At 36.6% G+C, this 16,989-nt stretch overlaps 1 protein-coding gene across 5 annotated transcripts in view; it reads right to left on the reverse strand.

Moving 5' to 3' along the window:
- The window catches only part of LOC117394690 (histone deacetylase 9-like), a 213,959-nt gene that overhangs the window by 87,441 nt on the left and 109,529 nt on the right, over nucleotides 1-16,989 (reverse strand). For all 5 annotated transcript variants that reach the window (XM_059011775.1, XM_059011754.1, XM_033993142.3 and 2 more), the window contains 4 exons: nucleotides 15,406-15,550; nucleotides 13,334-13,454; nucleotides 12,609-12,730; nucleotides 434-565 (listed from right to left, as the gene is read on the reverse strand). In XM_059011775.1, the coding sequence (XP_058867758.1) occupies nucleotides 434-565; nucleotides 12,609-12,730; nucleotides 13,334-13,454; nucleotides 15,406-15,550 (520 nt within the window). The remainder of the gene's footprint in view (nucleotides 1-433; nucleotides 566-12,608; nucleotides 12,731-13,333; nucleotides 13,455-15,405; nucleotides 15,551-16,989) is intronic.

The raw sequence follows: 16,989 nt of genomic DNA on the forward strand, positions 1-16,989 counted from the left end.
ACGGGACCTCAAAGGTCAATGCCATTCAAGCATTTCAAGGGCAGCAGTTACAATAACTTTGGAGCTGAATAGCACAAATTGTTGAGTTGGTAGCACAAATTACTTCTATATTTTCAATTACTTAGCGTTTTGAGTGAAATTGTGAACTACAATAATTGATTGTTTGAGAAGCTGAAGAGGAAAAAAACATACTGATACTTTTAAAACAAGTAAATGTATTTACAGGGAACATACGCAGTCCCATACTCTCATCAGCCTAACACCCCAGCTTTCCTTTTAATATAGGTGAAAGAGAGAGCTACATTGATGAAGCAATCACCTATCCTAATACCAAGTGTTCAGGACTGCTGGTTTATTTTTTACATACCCATTTAAAAGGTAATATTATCTGGCCATCATAAAACAGAACTGTTGGGTCTTGTTCCTGAGTTACCTGTCACATCGTATGTTCTCTTTCTGTATGGGTTTATCACATTTCCATCTTTCCTCCTTAGCAATGGACTGCTCCTTCTCTCTGCCACTTTCTGTTTTAATCGTGAACGCACTTTCAGGTTGGGTTCAGAAGCTTGTAAAACAAACACAAGAAGTTAAATTAGACACATCGTAACGCTAACGCCATATAGAAGAGTTGACCTGCATGATTGTGAGATGATTGAATTATATACACATTTTCAGATACTGTAGACATCATTTTTGGCCAAAGCAAAATACATTTAGAGGGATCTGAGACTTGTACTGAGTCATCTGGAATACATTATTCTCAGTAGCAAGTGGAAAAGCTAGCTACCTGGAACCTGCAGTGACCACAAGCACTGAATCAGTAGCAGCACTTAAAATAATACAAAAACACTGGAAGAGTTGTATTATTACAGCTCATCTATGGTAGAAGCAGCAGTAACTAAACTTACAAGGCCCTGAATGGATTAGCACCTAGTTGTTTGCAGGCGTTACTGACCCTGTATCCTCCAAACCTCTGAGGTCACAGGATGCGGAGCTGCTGGTTATTCCTAGGGTCAAGAAAAGCAACACGGGAGGTAGGGCTTTTTCTTGTAGAGCTCCTAAATTATGGAATGCTCTGCCTTCATTTGTCAGGGAAGCTGGGACCGTTATAGTTTTCAAGTCAAAACTAAAAACGCACTTTTATAAAATGGCTTTCTTATCTTAGTGGTTTTTAATGTAACTTTAAAATTGCTACTTTTGCATTATGTGTATACTGTTATTTAAAATATTATTTAAATGGTCTGATTGTGACAGTTGTATGTGTGACATGCTATACAAATATGGTTTGTTGTTTTTTTTGTACAGTGCTTTGCGATACTTTTGTATAAAAACTACTATATAAATGCAATAATGCAATAAATAAAATTAACCGAAGACCATTACCGTGCCAAGGCTGTGTCTTTTAGAGGGGGACAGATCTTTAAAAATGTCAGGCATTTACTGTATGTAGTACAGGCACGAGAAGTGGGGCTTATGACCTTTTGGTTTTGCCAGGTCTCAATTCATATTTAAAATGGAGACATGTGGTACAGTAAATTAATATGTGTCACATTCTGATGCATTTGCAGTATAAAGTGAAGGCAGTGGACAGTGGTGGTTCTAGTTTCATACATGCATAGGAAGAAAGTCCCATTATTTACCCATAGAAAAATAATAATTTATTGTGCACAGTAGAGTTAGTGAAAACCACACATCCTGCTCTTCGTGCGGCTGACACATCTGCTGATCACTAAATTATACAAAGGTAAGAACGCTTCATTATGTCAATTTTTCCTGTCATGATGGTCGTGTGGTGTTGAGTTGGGGGGGATACGTCTATTATACGATAATGAGTGTTTTTTGCATATGACCCCTCCCATGTGTGTGATGCGTATGTCCCTCCGCCCCTCCCCCTCGGGTAAACAGTATCCAAGTGTTGGCAAGTATGTAGTTTGCTAATTTAAAGAGCTGGAAATTATTGAGGGAGCCTATTTAAATTGTAATGTGTAATGGGATTTAAAAAATAAAAATAATAAAAAAAAAAATTCAACCAAAAAAAATAACAATTTTTAAGAATGCACTAATTTAAACCAAGAAAGGATAAAATGGCCATTTGGAGAATTATGCCAGATGATTAAAACCCCATTCACACTTGCAATTTAAGGTGGCCTGGGCCGCCTTTTCTCGTATGTAAACGCTCCAAAAAAGAAAAGGCAGACCTGGGATTTAGGCCACCGTTTCGATGTGACCCAGGGCCTGCAATCAGAGGGCTGGCCTTTAAATATATATGAATGCAAAGCAGAACTTTGCTTTAAATTTACGTAAACATACCTGTCTAATAAAACTGAGGCTTCAGTTTACTGCAGTCAGTATCCAGAGCTGTTCAAGGATGCCGAAAGCAATAACAATCACTCCTAAAGATCGGATCAACGAGTTTGGCAAGGATGAATTTCACGTTGATGGTAATGTGCTGTTTTGTACATGCATCAAGGCTGTTGATTACACTCGTAGGCACACCATTGTAGAACACATGGGAAGCGCTAAACATGAACTGAGCGAAAGGAAACGTAAAGAACGGTAAACTTGGGATTCTTTTCTGTACTCAACGCCAGCGTCTCACAACAATCTGGAAACTATTTGTAACATTTGAAGTAAAAACATACATTTGTTTGTTTTATTGATTGAATGGCACTGGTATGCTTGTAACTTGCTTAGAATTTGAAAGTGTAACAATTTGTATTTTCACTGTAATATTTCAATGCCTGTTATTGTGATTATTATTATTAATGTTATTCTACTGGCGATAGAACAGTGGTTTATTATGTATTGTGCATGTTGTTCAGCAAAGTGTATTTGATATGTGATGGTGTATTGCTGTATTTAGATTACAGTGCTTCTCAATTAAGGTATTGTTATAATGAGGGTTTTGTTATAGCCATATGTTCTATAATCTTCCAAGAGAAGGGGTAATGCTAATGTTCAATCCTTACTGGTAATGGTTAGGGACTAGAGAATAATAATGACAATGATAATAATAGAATAGTTTAACGATCATGTTTGTAAACAAAAACGGTATTCATGCAGGTTAAACAAATATGTAGAATTGAAAAGAAACATGTGTAATGTACAATATATGAATGTAAACTGTAAATGGAATAAATGTTAATACAGTTTATTTTGTATAAAATGATTCCAAGTGTAACTGGTTATTGAATAATTAATTAATTAATTATTATTATTATTAAAAGCCATGTCTTTCCCTAGGAGGGAGCAGTCATATTAGGTGGTCAGTCGTGAGCTTGTCTTGCGAATGTCAGTCATTGTATATACAGCCTGTTAGTCATTTGCAATCTGAGTGAAGTATCCATTACGAAAATAAATATTTATACCTGTGAACAGTATCAAGTTGCTGTTTCCTGTGTTCTAAATACCTCAGTGTTCTAGAGAAAATAATGTGATTGCGGGTGAAGGTAAGGTCAGACCGTCACCCTGTCACACACCATAACATTAAGTCAAAATAGTCAATAATTATATATATATATATATATATATATATATATATATATATATATATATATATATATATATAAAAAGAAACATTTGCTACAAATCCAGGATTACTGTATATCCTTCCATTCTGACCGCAGGCTATCGTTCCATTAAAAAAATTAAAAAAAGCAATTCGCCACATTTTAATCTGCTTTTCAGTCACACATGTGAACATGCAAAGGTGCCTTAAACCACAAATGTGAACGGGGTTGCAGACCTAAATATGCGGTGGCCCTGGGCCAGCCCAGTAGTGTGAACTGGGTCTACTTAAGGCTTGGCTCCTATGATAGGATGACGTTAAAGGCTGCTTGCCCCGAGGTTGTTTATTGAATCTCTGCTGCTCGCTTGATTATCATTGTGAGAGCGCATGTTATTTATAACGTCTCTCAGCTGCTGAACGCCAGACACTTTCCCACCTGGCGGTTGTCTAATGTGATGCAAATCGCCTGGGTGCTGGAGGAGAACTCTTCAAAGCTGACTGGAGAGAGTGCTGCAGGGATCTGCTTCGTACACGGCTGCTCCGATAGCTTTCTATTATTACTACACAGCCTTCATGTCCACAAGCCAAATCAATCACAGAAAAAAACACAGCAACTTGCTCTTATTGTATTACTTGTATTACTTGTATTGTAACGCTTGAAATGTTTTTGCTTACGATTGTAAGTCGCCCTGGATAAGGGCGTCTGCTAAGAAATAAATAATAATAATAACAAGAGTCCCTTCAAGTGCTTATCCTCAAAGGCAATATAATGGGAGATTTTGGTTTGGTATTTAAACTGAACTGCACTTTTACAGACTTTCAGTGTTTTATTATGCAGTGAAGCACTGCCATATTGTGACACCTACTGTAGTGATGGTTAGATCAATACAGATTGGGTGTGTCATGAGATTGTCTTTTGGAGTGATTTTGTTTTTGGGGATGTGAGGTTGCTGCTGTCTGAGGTTATTTGTCTGATACTCGATCATATTCCCTTCTGTAAATGTTACTTTATTTGTATTATTTTCTTTTTCCGTTTTTGTATTTGTCTAGGGACTGCCAATGAAAATGAGCTCATAGCTAAATCTGGGGCAATACATCTTATGACATGTTATAAATGTTAAAGATTGTCAAATAAATACATAAATAAAATAAAATAAAATAAATACATATTCTAAATAGATGACAAGATAGAGGTAGATTACGGGTTATAATCTACTTTCCAAACAAATTGTGGGTTAAGGGACTAGTCCTCTTTCTGTCTTAAAACATGCTGTCACAATTCTCCTTTTATGTGATAATTAAATCTGTGTGTTTAGGTTATATGTGTATTTTTGATATGATATATTAATGAGTGTAATGAACATATATTTTCTTTCTCTTTCATATAGATGTAGATTTATATACACCCATACTATATATATATATATATATATATATATATATATATATATATATATATACACAGTGCCTTGCGAAAGCCTTTATGGAAGAGTGGTAAGAAGAAAGCCATTTCTTAAAGATATCCATAAAAAGTGTCGTTTACAGTTTGCCACAAGCCACCTGGGAGACACACCAAACATGTGGAAGAAGGTGCTCTGGTCAGATGAAACCAAAATCGAACTTTTTGGCAACAATGCAAAACATTATGTTTTGCATAAAAGCAACACAGCTCATCACCCTGAACACACCATCCCCACTGTCATACATGGTGGTGGCAGCATCATGGTTTGGGCCTGCTTTTCTTCAGCAGGGACAGGGAAGATGGTTAAAATTGATGGGAAGATGGATGGAGCCAAATACAGGACCATTCTGGAAGAAAACCTGATGGAGTCTGCAAAAGACCTGAGACTGGGACGGAGATTTGTCTTCCAACAAGACAATGATCCAAAACATAAAGCAAAATCTACAATGGAATGGTTCACAAATAAACATATCCAGGTGTTAGAATGGCCAAGTCAAAGTCCAGACCTGAATCCAATCGAGAATCTGTGGAAAGAACTGAAAACTGCTGTTCACAAATGCTCTCCATCCAACCTCACTGAGCTCGAGCTGTTTTGCAAGGAGGAATGGGCAAAAATTTCAGTCTCTCGATGTGCAAAACTGATGGAGACATACCCCAAGCGACTTGCAGCTGTAATCGCAGCAAAAGGTGGCGCTACAAAGTATTAACTTAAGGGGGCTGAATAATTTTGCATGCCCAATTTTTCAGTTTTTTATTTGTTAAAAAAGTTTGAAATATCCAATAAATTTCGTTCCACTTCATGATTGTGTCCCACTTGTTGTTGATTCTTCACAAAAAATTACAGTTTCATATCTTTATGTTTGAAGCCTGAAATGTGGCAAAAGGTCGCAAAGTTCAAGGGGGCCGAATACTTTCGCAAGGCACTGTATATATATATATACATACTGTGTGTGTGTGTATATATATATTGTCAATTCGACACTTGTCTTCTTTCTATTCCTTAAGGATATTATCTTCAAGTATTGCTCATCCTTGTTAGACAGCTTTTTGGGTCTTCCAGTCCGGGGTTTGTCAATTACAGATTATGTTTCTCTGTACTTGTTGATTATGCTTCGGATACCACACCTTGAAAATCGAGTGATGCAAGCTACTTCACGCAATGTTTTTCCTTCTTTATGCAAGGCAAGGTTGTTATAATAGTAGAAAACACTAGTGGAGGCTTTGAGTAAATTGGTGATGCTCATAATGGATCACAGTAGAAAAATGCAACATGTCTAAGACTTTTGCTCAGCAGTGTATATCTACCGCGGTTACAATCTTATGTTCAGATTGAATCTACAATAATTAGTATTCTGAAGACAGCTCACTAGAGTTCTCTTAGACAGAAATACATTATAAATAAGTGGCATTCTTTCCAAGAATACTAACAGATCGATCACACAATCATAACATTTAAAATAAAATTGTACTTTAAATTGAATAATGTTGACAAGTATGAATCTAATATCCGGTTCTTAAAAAAACAAAACAAAAAAAAACATAGAACCCAGTGTCAATTGCTAGAACCAGCTAGGCAATGCAATGACTGAGACACTGACTTTTTGACAGGAATAGCACTGGGTCACAATTTTAGCATTGTAACTTAGAGACTAGTTAGTTTCAAGTATATGTTATAACGAGGTGTCACAAAAGAAAATATATATATATATATATATATATATATATATATATATATATATATATATATATATATATATATATATATATACACACACATACATAAAACAATGTCATATTCACTAATCAACCTGGTAAACAGAGGATATTACAATAATTGGCATTAATAGAGTACTATGATTATTCAACAGAGGAAGATGGTGAAAGAACCGATAAGTCACCGATGGGAGTGGGTGGATTACTCTGGTGACAGTACTTCATGCACCTGCATGTGGCATTCTGTTTGTACTGTAGCACAGTGTGAGTCAGTCATGCTGTCATTGGAATGAATGGAAGAAAAATTCAAAAATGAGGCAAAAAAATTAATCACAAGATCTTTCAGCACTGCTTGTTGTAAAATCTAGTTCTCGCACTAACTTGTAGGTTTTTTTTTTTTTGTACTAACAATGAGTTAACTTACACAACAATCAGTAAAGCACACAGTCATAAACAAAGAAGCAAACGATCAGGAGGAGTGACACCGACTTTTTACCAGACGCTACTGCCATATGCTTTTAATTAGGACCTGCTGCAGTATCTGTTTACAGTACTCAAGAAGGTTCAACTCTTTCCTCTTTCACTTTGTAGTTGATGTACTGCTTTATCTGAACCACCTAGGAAAATTCAGACAGAATCAGAAGGATATTTCTTAAAAAATACACAAAATCATTAAAATGCTTAGTAGTGTTTTTTCTTTCAAAATAACTTTCCAATTAGACAATATAGCACACACAGACTGGATATTTCAATACAAAAAATATGTCTTTAAAGGGAGTCCTGTGAAGTGGTAATACTAATTGTATCCCTTGTAAAAATAGTGTTGTTTGGGCTACCTGACACTTGATGAATATCGGCTATTAGAAAAATACCACAACAATATTTGCACAACAATTAGAGAGGAGGTTTACATGTAGTTAATGCTAAATGAAAATATATGAACTGCTTTGTATGTTTATGTAAAGGGCTACTATTATATATATTGTTTTAACTGACAAACCCCAGTCCTTGTGGTTCATTGTGCTAATGCACTGACCCATTTAAATAAAGAGCACAGTAAATTCAGGGGTGTCATGCAATGGGGCTCTACTGTGGTGTATGCTCCAGGTCCAAGTTATTTTTCGACTAGTTTCACCACACATACTACGACTTTTTATTTGTATTTATTTTTTTATTTTTTCTTTCCTACACCAAATATTTAAAGTTGTATTAAAAGGACAACTCCAATCAAATTTCTTATAACAAATATAACTGTAAACCTTAAAACAAACCATATTCCTTAATTGTACCAAATATTAATATAATTTAGTTGTGTTACTGCAAAACCACTATACCAGTTTAGCAAAATAAATAAATAATGAAATAATAGATACAAATGTGTTAATTTGTATTAGCCTAAGTACATTACAGTTTGTTACACTACCCGATGTGGGCAAATTGCCCACGTAATACATTTACTATAGAGGGGGCAACATACTGTAGGCTAAGGCTCTTTAAATCTGAAAAGCTCACTGACATTATAAAAAAAGATCAATCAGAGACTATTTGTATGTTGGCAGGTCAAGAATTAACAGCTGGAAATTAAATACTATAATGACCATTGCTTTTCCAATCAGCAGTTAACATTGCAATTATAACTTGAACAGAAGTGCTCATGGGTTCAGCAGCTCAACCTGGGTATTTCTTAACAGGAGTCATATGATTCACCTTCAACATGTAAAACAATAAGTCCCTTTATTTGACCTGAACCTGCACCAACTACAAACATTTTGAAATCTAAGTCATGAGCTGGCGAGGTACAGTGTTACAGGCTTCTCAGCTTGTTAGAGGAGACTGAAAAAATAAAGATCCCTGTCATATTCAATTCTGCACTGTTTCTGTCCTTCTGCTTCCTGACAGCTGCCAATCCCTTGTTTGTGATAGTTGTTCAAATTTATTTCTTAGCAGACGGTAAGTAAAGTCATTTGAAGAACAAGCAGTACCTTTGTATCTACCATATGCGTGCCAACTACAAACCAGGCTTTGATGAGGAAAGACAGGAAGTTGGGGTAGGGGAAAGACCACATCTAGAGTCTGAAACCTGAGGAATAGGAAGTAAGCCCTTGGGTGTCCTTGTCCGTGTAGGAGGATTGTTATTAAAGTAAGAGATGGTCCATTTTTACATTGTGCAGTCACATTGGCTTTCAAGGGTTATTGCTTGACTGGAACAGAAAGGGTACAAAAAAGGTGGAAAAGCTTTGAAGCTTAACCCATATAAAAGTGTTGTGCTTTCTTAATAAGGCTATCTGCTGTTAAATCTTTTTAAGAAATACTTTCTGCTAGGTTTCAAAACGTCCCCTCTGTTTCCTGGCATGTCAAAAATGTATTAATAGCACAAAGAGACCATTTCAATTAACTTTATAGCTTGAAGGATATCACACTTTCATTAGTCATATAAACTATGTACAGTATATTGGAAAGTATTAGTGGTGCACCCATCATTCTTTCACTGATATTTCCAACTGCACAAAAAATAAATAAATGCAAATAAAGTAACAGCTGCTCATTTAACAGCTACCGTACAACAATATCATTCATTGAAAAGTAGACAAAGTGGAAATGAATAAGACTGTTTTGGACTTTTTCCACATACATGCTAGTGTCTGAGAAAGTGACTTAAAACCTGGGAACGCATGCACTCTCTTCACAAAGTGCCTTCAGAGTTATTATTTCATGCTTTTATTATGAAGAATCTGAAAATGAACACTACCCATCTAATTTAAAGCAGCCTTGTTAAAGTAAATGATGGCTGGCTTTGTACTCTGCAAAATAATTGTTCAAATGAGTACAAAGACAAACGCTTTTATGTTCTATAGAAGTAAATTGAGCAGACTTTATAATTGACAAAAATGACTTTACTTTCTGGATACATAGCCTATATGTCCTGGGATATAATTATCACTGCCTACAGCTTAATAACCTACATACAGAATGTGACACTCCATATGGTAAAGTAATTTAGCAGGTAAAAGTGTGAACCACAGTAATTCAATGGTGTGCAAAGTGTGGGGCACGGAGAGTCAGCAAGGGGGGTCGCAGCTATGACTAGTGATGCAGTTCTGTAAAAATATAAAAGCTTCAGAATTCGACTACAGCTATGGGTCCTGGCGGTTCAGGTGAAGGATCCAGGTTTAGGAAGAAGCATGGACAAGATTGTCAAAATGAGTGTGATGTCAGTTTCCATGGTGCTAGTTATAAATAAATAACAGAATGTCTTTGTGGGAAATCTCCCTGTCAACTTTAATTAAATGTTTATTGAGATCTGTTTTATTACATAAATGCAGATACATTTAATTAAATAAACATATCCCAAAGCTAAACTTAAAGTAAATGTTAACTTACTTCTCACACCAATGAGATATAAATAGAAGACACTTTTCTGGTTTCAGAAAACGTTGTATTAATAATGTCATCACCATGTTGCAGGTATATATATATACCCCTTCTCAAAACAGCTGCCTAATTTTAGACACGCTACATTATGTAGCTATCAACTATGACGAGAAGCTATTTATATGTTACTACAGTATTGTTTTCTGTGGTAATCGACAAAGCTAATGTCTATAAATTCAGTTCTACATTTTATACAGGCATACATATTTATTTTCAATTCGGTAATTTGTTGCATATAGAAACAAGCAAACTAACTGCCTGAATGAGCTACTGAACTAAAATAAAAGTGTAAAAAAAATATGTTATCATTTTGTAAGCCCTACTTTTAAACACATACAGAATACTACACATCTAGAAAGCCTGATTATATGTTGTTGTTCAACGGTATATTACACAGGTGCTGTATTTTTTATTACTTAATAACCCGATAAACCTGCCATTACACCTTCTTTTAAAGTCAAAAATACACTCTTAGCGATGTTGGTTTTAATGATTTACCAGCGGCATGATGTTAGTGGTGCCCTGCTGTATTTTATTTACTTTGCATCAACCATATATCATGTATGCACACTTAGGAGAACCTTCCAGGATTAATATATTTTATAAAAAAGGGATCACTATTATAATGTTAAACAACAATTTCTATTCCTTTCCATCGCTGTAGCTGATGAGGTCACGAATAGGGACAGTCCCTCTTTTTAAGGGACAGTTGGCACCTCTGCAAACTATCTGTCTCCCTAAGGGTGAGGAAGAGAGTTCAGCCTTGTGGCAACAGTCACAGATTTGCTCATTAATAATAAGGCTGTTTTTGGCTGTTGCTGTCCCTGTGTCACCTTTGTCTACCGGAGTCCCCAAAGGCTCCACTGTGACCCTAGTGCCTGGGGTAAGGCAGTGTGGTCACATCCTGGTTGGTTGGGGGCTGGGGGTGGGAGAGGGCTAGCTTTCTACACTAGAGTCCATTCATTATGACCTTCTCCAAAATCATTTTCTAAACCCCGGTGTGAATTTACAGATTATCCACTATAGGAAAGTAACCTCTTTTCATTACGTTGACCTAAAATGTAAACAAGAGCATTTGCTGGAACAATGAGTTGATGTTCTGAGATGTCAGTTGTGTGTCTCCATTGACACCAAACTGCTGTAATTAATGTCTTTAGGCTCATCTGCAAACATTTAGGCATCCTCAGCCCTTTTTTCTTTTTCTTTTTCTATACAGTTGAATAACACAGATGAATAAGTTAAAAAATATATGTACATCATAAGCGTATATATTTTCCAGTTATTAACAGCTTTACATTTACTGTATAGGTACACACTAAAAAAAGTAAAATTATATATATATATATATATATATATATATATATATATATATATATATATATATATATATATATATATTGTGATAGGGCAAGGGGCAGGGTCGTGAATGGGAGGTACATTAGGGCAAATTTACTGACAAATTATGCCCTCACAATACTGGAAACAAGATGGCTGACCCGACGGAAACTACAGCCCAGACAGCTATCCAATGGGAATTGACGTCACCCAGGGGAGGGGTAGTATCAAAAGGGGCTGGCTCACGCACTAAGTGAAGGAGTAGGAGAGAGCTTTGTGCTGGGAGAGAGAGATTTTTTTTTTTAATTTAGTAGTCGCCAATTAGTTTTTTGTTATTTTCTCCCCAATTTAGTAGTGTCCAATTATTTTGTTTAGCTCAGCTCACCGCTACCACCCGTCAAATGACTCGGGAGCGGTAAAGACGAACACACGCTGTCCTCCGAAGCGTGTGCTGTTAGCCGCTCGCTTTTTTACACACTGCAGACTCACCATGCAGCCACCCAGAGCTACAGCGTCAGAGGACAACGCAGTTCTGGGCAGCTTACAGGCAAGCCCGCAGGTGCCCGGCCAGACCACAGGGGTCGCTGGTGCACGGTGAGCCGAGGACACCCTGGCCAACCCTCCCTCCACCCGGGCGGCACTCGGCCAATTGTGCGCCACCCCCTGGGAGCTCCCATCCTCGGTCGGCAAAGGAATAGCCAGGACTCGAACCGGCGGCGTCCAGACTATAGGGCACATATGCACTCTATGCAGGCGTCTTTACTGGATGCGCTACTCGGGAGCCCAACTGCCTGTATTTTTGCCTGACCCTGGAATTGTGCTGAGAACCTGTTTACATGTACCGACATTTGTCCGATTTACCGGCCTGTCTTTGAATAACGTTTTATAAATAAACTTGTATCAGGTACCATCCTGATTAAAAAGGACAATTGTTGTATCAGAGACTCTTTGTTATCAGTACCGCTAGAGTTTTATGTGCGCACGTTCACCACACCCAGCGAATGTGTATATATAAGTAGCATGGGATACTGTTCATATAGTGAGAGATATAGGACATTATACTATTCAGATATTTATAACTATTCAAATAGCAGTAAGATACAGTCTTGAAGTGGGATTGAAAATTGCTGAAATGTCAACTAAACAATATTGACTCACCTGTTTTTCTTAATGGAAAATCATCTTTTGAAGCATGTGTTCCCGGCAGTGTGTACTTGTATGACGGTGATGTCACACCTAGAGGAGGGGAGCTCTGATCTAATGAAGTATGATGGGCAGCCCTGGTAAACACAAATGAACTGTATGAACATAGAAAAACAATTTGACCTCTGAGTGCTTAAAGTAATGATTGAGCAACTGTCACCATTACTTTACTCATTAACAGTTATTGATGCTTGGAAAAGTCTTAAAACACAAGACAACTAATAGGCAACCTTTTCAATTGAGGCTCAAACCAAGAATGTTAGTTGAACTTTTGAAAACAGCTTGAACATGTCACCGGTAAAGTTGCAAGCATCTCACTTGCATTATTATTATTATTATTATTAATATTATTATTATTATTATTATTATTATTATTATAGGGAAGCATGACAATCTTGGCATACATTAAAACCCTGGGGTTCCCAGTTTAGCCACCAGGCTAATTTACAGCTTCACATGCATATTGCATTTAGCTCATTTAGAATTTTAACTTTGTTTTGGGAACAGTGTGTGGCATGTACTTTGGTTTAAGGTCATTGGTACTAAATTTGGTGAGCTTTTTGATTGGGATAGTGTATAAACAAGGCTTTTTTAAAAATATTAGCCTATCCGTATGCACGCTAGAATCTCCCACCAACCACCCAATATCTATAAAAGACCCCATGTCAAACTGTACTCACATGTACCACAGCTTCGGGTGGCGGCCCAGGGACTGATTATTTCCATTTGCTGCAGGATCTTTAGATTTACTTAACAAGAATTCCTGCAGTTTCTGCTTAACTTCTGTGCTGGCCACTGCACCTTCAAGTTAAAAGGATAATATTAATACTGGTTATTTAAAGGTAAAACCACTCTTCTCTTTTATTTGTTTACACATCTGCACGTAGCAATAATGAAGACAACATGTATTATGTTGATTGCACATAGAACCAGGGAACTGACCATATAACTTGCAGATACACTGGTACCGTCATGACTGTCTGCAATAGTTTAACCCCTGAGGGGTAGATGTACTAAAGTGTTGCGGGTGTCGCAATAATCGCAAACCAGTTGCAAACGAGTCAGAAGTCTAGGGTGAAATGTACTAAACAAATGCAATGCTGTTAGTGACTTTTTAGGGAATTGTTGCTGGCATTTCCCAGTCTGCTTTTTCTTGTGCATTGTCAGTTGTGCTCAATGCATTTTTGAGGTGAACACCCAAATACCTATTTTTTCCTAAAAGCAGGGTGTACTTACAAGCCTTGAAAACACATTTCTATGACATTTCTGGATTTCCTCAACGTGTTGGGAGCAATAGACTGCACACATGTGCCGCTAACCCCTCCAGCTCATTCTGAACATCTGTGTAACACCTATTCTATTAATGTGCAGGTGGTTTGTAATTGTGCACAATTTAGCACAGCATCACTGGTTAACTTAAATACAAATTGATAGTATATATTTGGCTTATTGGCTACTCGTGATAATATTGGTCCCTTGAAATTCATATTGACGAGAATTGACTGTCCTCCTGTAAGTATCATAACTTGTCAATGCGGCATCATGATCTATTTTGTGTTAATTGTCTAGGATACTAAGTAGGCCAAGTTAATAATAATAATAATAATAATAATAATAATAATAATAATAATAATAATAATAGTTTAAAAAAAAAGCAAAAATCATTTAGTTTCAATTAAGCTTTTATGCAGCAGCATGGTAGCCTACATGCTAAAGTAAAAATAAAGTGTGCTAGGTATTCATTTGATTTTACTACTGTACTGTATACTGTATAGACATACTGTACAGATTGATATATTTTCATAATGTTATGTGTAGCCTACCCAAACACATTAGTGTTATTTCAGCACAATGATTTATACATTTAAAATACATTGAGAACTATATTGTATTTTTTAAACCCGACACCTCCTTATGTCAGACAAACATATCCGGTTTAATGAGGGGCTATTGTTAATTCTGAAAAGCTTTTTGATAGAAACACATTTTTTATTTGGGGGTGAAGGTGGGGCCCCACTACAGAATCTGATGGGATTAAACTGCCTTTCATTATTTATTCAAAAAAATGTTACACGACTCTCGCAATGCTAGAGATCTCGCTAAGATGATGCAACAAATATTTAAATTAGTACATTGCCTAAGTACGACTCTCTTTATTAACATATTTTCTCTTAATACATACAACAAAATGTATACTTTGCAAATTGTGGTATATTTGCGCTGCAACTGGCCCATTCTAGTACATCTACCCCTGAGTGTTCTAAAGTGAACATAACTTATGTGTGCATGTCTCCCCCTAGTGGACATCTGGAAAGTCTTGGAAAAAGGAAAAGTGGAAGCAAGGACTAGTGTGGCGACTTGTACTCAGGAAGACAGCAAATTCCATATTAATCACCTCTGTCGGGTGCTAGTTCTTTATCATGTATTTGTGGTTATTTATCCTCACAAAACGTGTTAGTGCAGAATCCTGCAAATAATCATACCATACCATACTGTAAAACGTCCATGTCTACGTACCAACTAAAATGCTCAGAGTTTAGCTAAGTTGGATTGGTAAATTGTCAAATCTCCTTATGATGATCGCTCAAAGGACCATCTAAAAAGGGTCTTAGTATATACTGGATGCTGATCAGGTTGCCTTTATTACAGGCTGTACTATATACTAAAAACATGTAAATTATAACTCAAGTTTATGCCTTTTTGGTATTTTAATATTTGATGAGGACTTAAACAAATACATATTGATCCTTACTTTCTCTGCCCCTGCCCTGGAGAGTAAGGAACTGTTGCTCTCGGCGCTGCAGTTCCATTTCCTGTTCATGTCTCTGTTGCTCCAGTTTGCGTTCTTTCTCCAAAAGCTCTTGCTGTTGTTTCATGGCAAGCAGCTCCTGTTGTAACTTAGGAATTGAATAAAAACAGACATGTTAGTGGAATAGGTGTGATGCATTCAAACTGAAGCAGCAGCCAGTGAACCATAGTGTTCAATGTAGCATCATGCCTACCAGCATTCATTGTTAGGGATATTGCGTGCATTGATCAGTGCATTTCAGATTTCTTATACAGTTGTCACATGCCACTGTTTGTCACCAGTCTGACTGCATTCTGTCTTCAGGGACACTCTGCCATACCTAAAGCTGTGTGACAAAGTGGTATTTGACTTCAGTGGTCTTGCTTGAACACCCATTACGATGCCCTTTTCAACCTTGGGTCTCATTTTCTGCTGAGCTGACTATTTGACATATCATGTAGAAAGCTCCTTAGCACAACTGCCTCATGGTGCTCATACTTTATTGCTAAATACAGTACTTTCTAATAAGGTGGCCGTGCCCAGTATACCAAAAAGCTGTCATCTGTGTTTATTTAACCTTAGACCTATCTTTAGACCCATGTCTTGTTTATTTGTCTTCTTTATTTTTTTAAGGTTTAAAGCATTCCAATGAAACCAAACTACTGAAAGAGAAACCACACATTTAAAATAACAACATATATAAATTGGTGTTGGTGTGTAACTATTTCTTTTATGTACATTTGGTTTGTATTTTGAGTTTAGGATGCTATACCACACTGTTAGGTCTCTCAAGGATCAAATACAGTGCAAGTGAGTGCAATAAAAAATAACTGTCCCAAGAGAGAACCTTAACCGCAAGCTCCATTGAACTGCATAAGCTTTACATTTTTAACTTCATTAGTACCATCTGTGGTGGTTATGGCTGGACCAATGTCCAGTAGAAACTGAATAGAAACCTTTTATGGTTCAGAGGTAGAGCAACTTTCTGAAAGCATTTTAATCCCAGGTTTTCCACAACAAATGGAATACACTCAATTGCTAAATTGGGGTAATTATACCGTTTTTAAAATGTTTATTATTATTATTATTATTATTATTATTATTATTATTATTATTATTACTTTATGTTCAAATCCAAAGTTTAAATTAACTCAGAAAGTCAAAATCTGTTTGTGTCCGACTTGAGGTTGTCGTCCTAACGTCCCTGTCGCAATGCAGAAATTCCAAAGCTATACACTTGACAGAAGATGTACTGGAACCCAGATTCATAGCATAAAACTGTCCATTTCTTGTTGAAGTTCTTATTATAAATTGTGCTGTGCTTATGATTGTAATCAACATATTCCATTATTGTGAATCTGGGTTCTGTTATGAATTTGTAGTTTTTGACCAGAGGTGCTTGATTCAGCAGCGTGATGCTTTAAGCCATTAATAAATGTAGTTCTCTAAACACGTAGAAGCAACAGATTACATGTTGCAGAGATGTTTGCAGTGCGACAGGGGAATCAGAACGACAACTCCAAGTCCAACACTGCCAGATTTCGGCAT

The sequence above is a fragment of the Acipenser ruthenus genome, chromosome 3 (assembly GCF_902713425.1).
Source record: "Acipenser ruthenus chromosome 3, fAciRut3.2 maternal haplotype, whole genome shotgun sequence".
NCBI classification, from domain to species: domain Eukaryota; kingdom Metazoa; phylum Chordata; class Actinopteri; order Acipenseriformes; family Acipenseridae; genus Acipenser; species Acipenser ruthenus.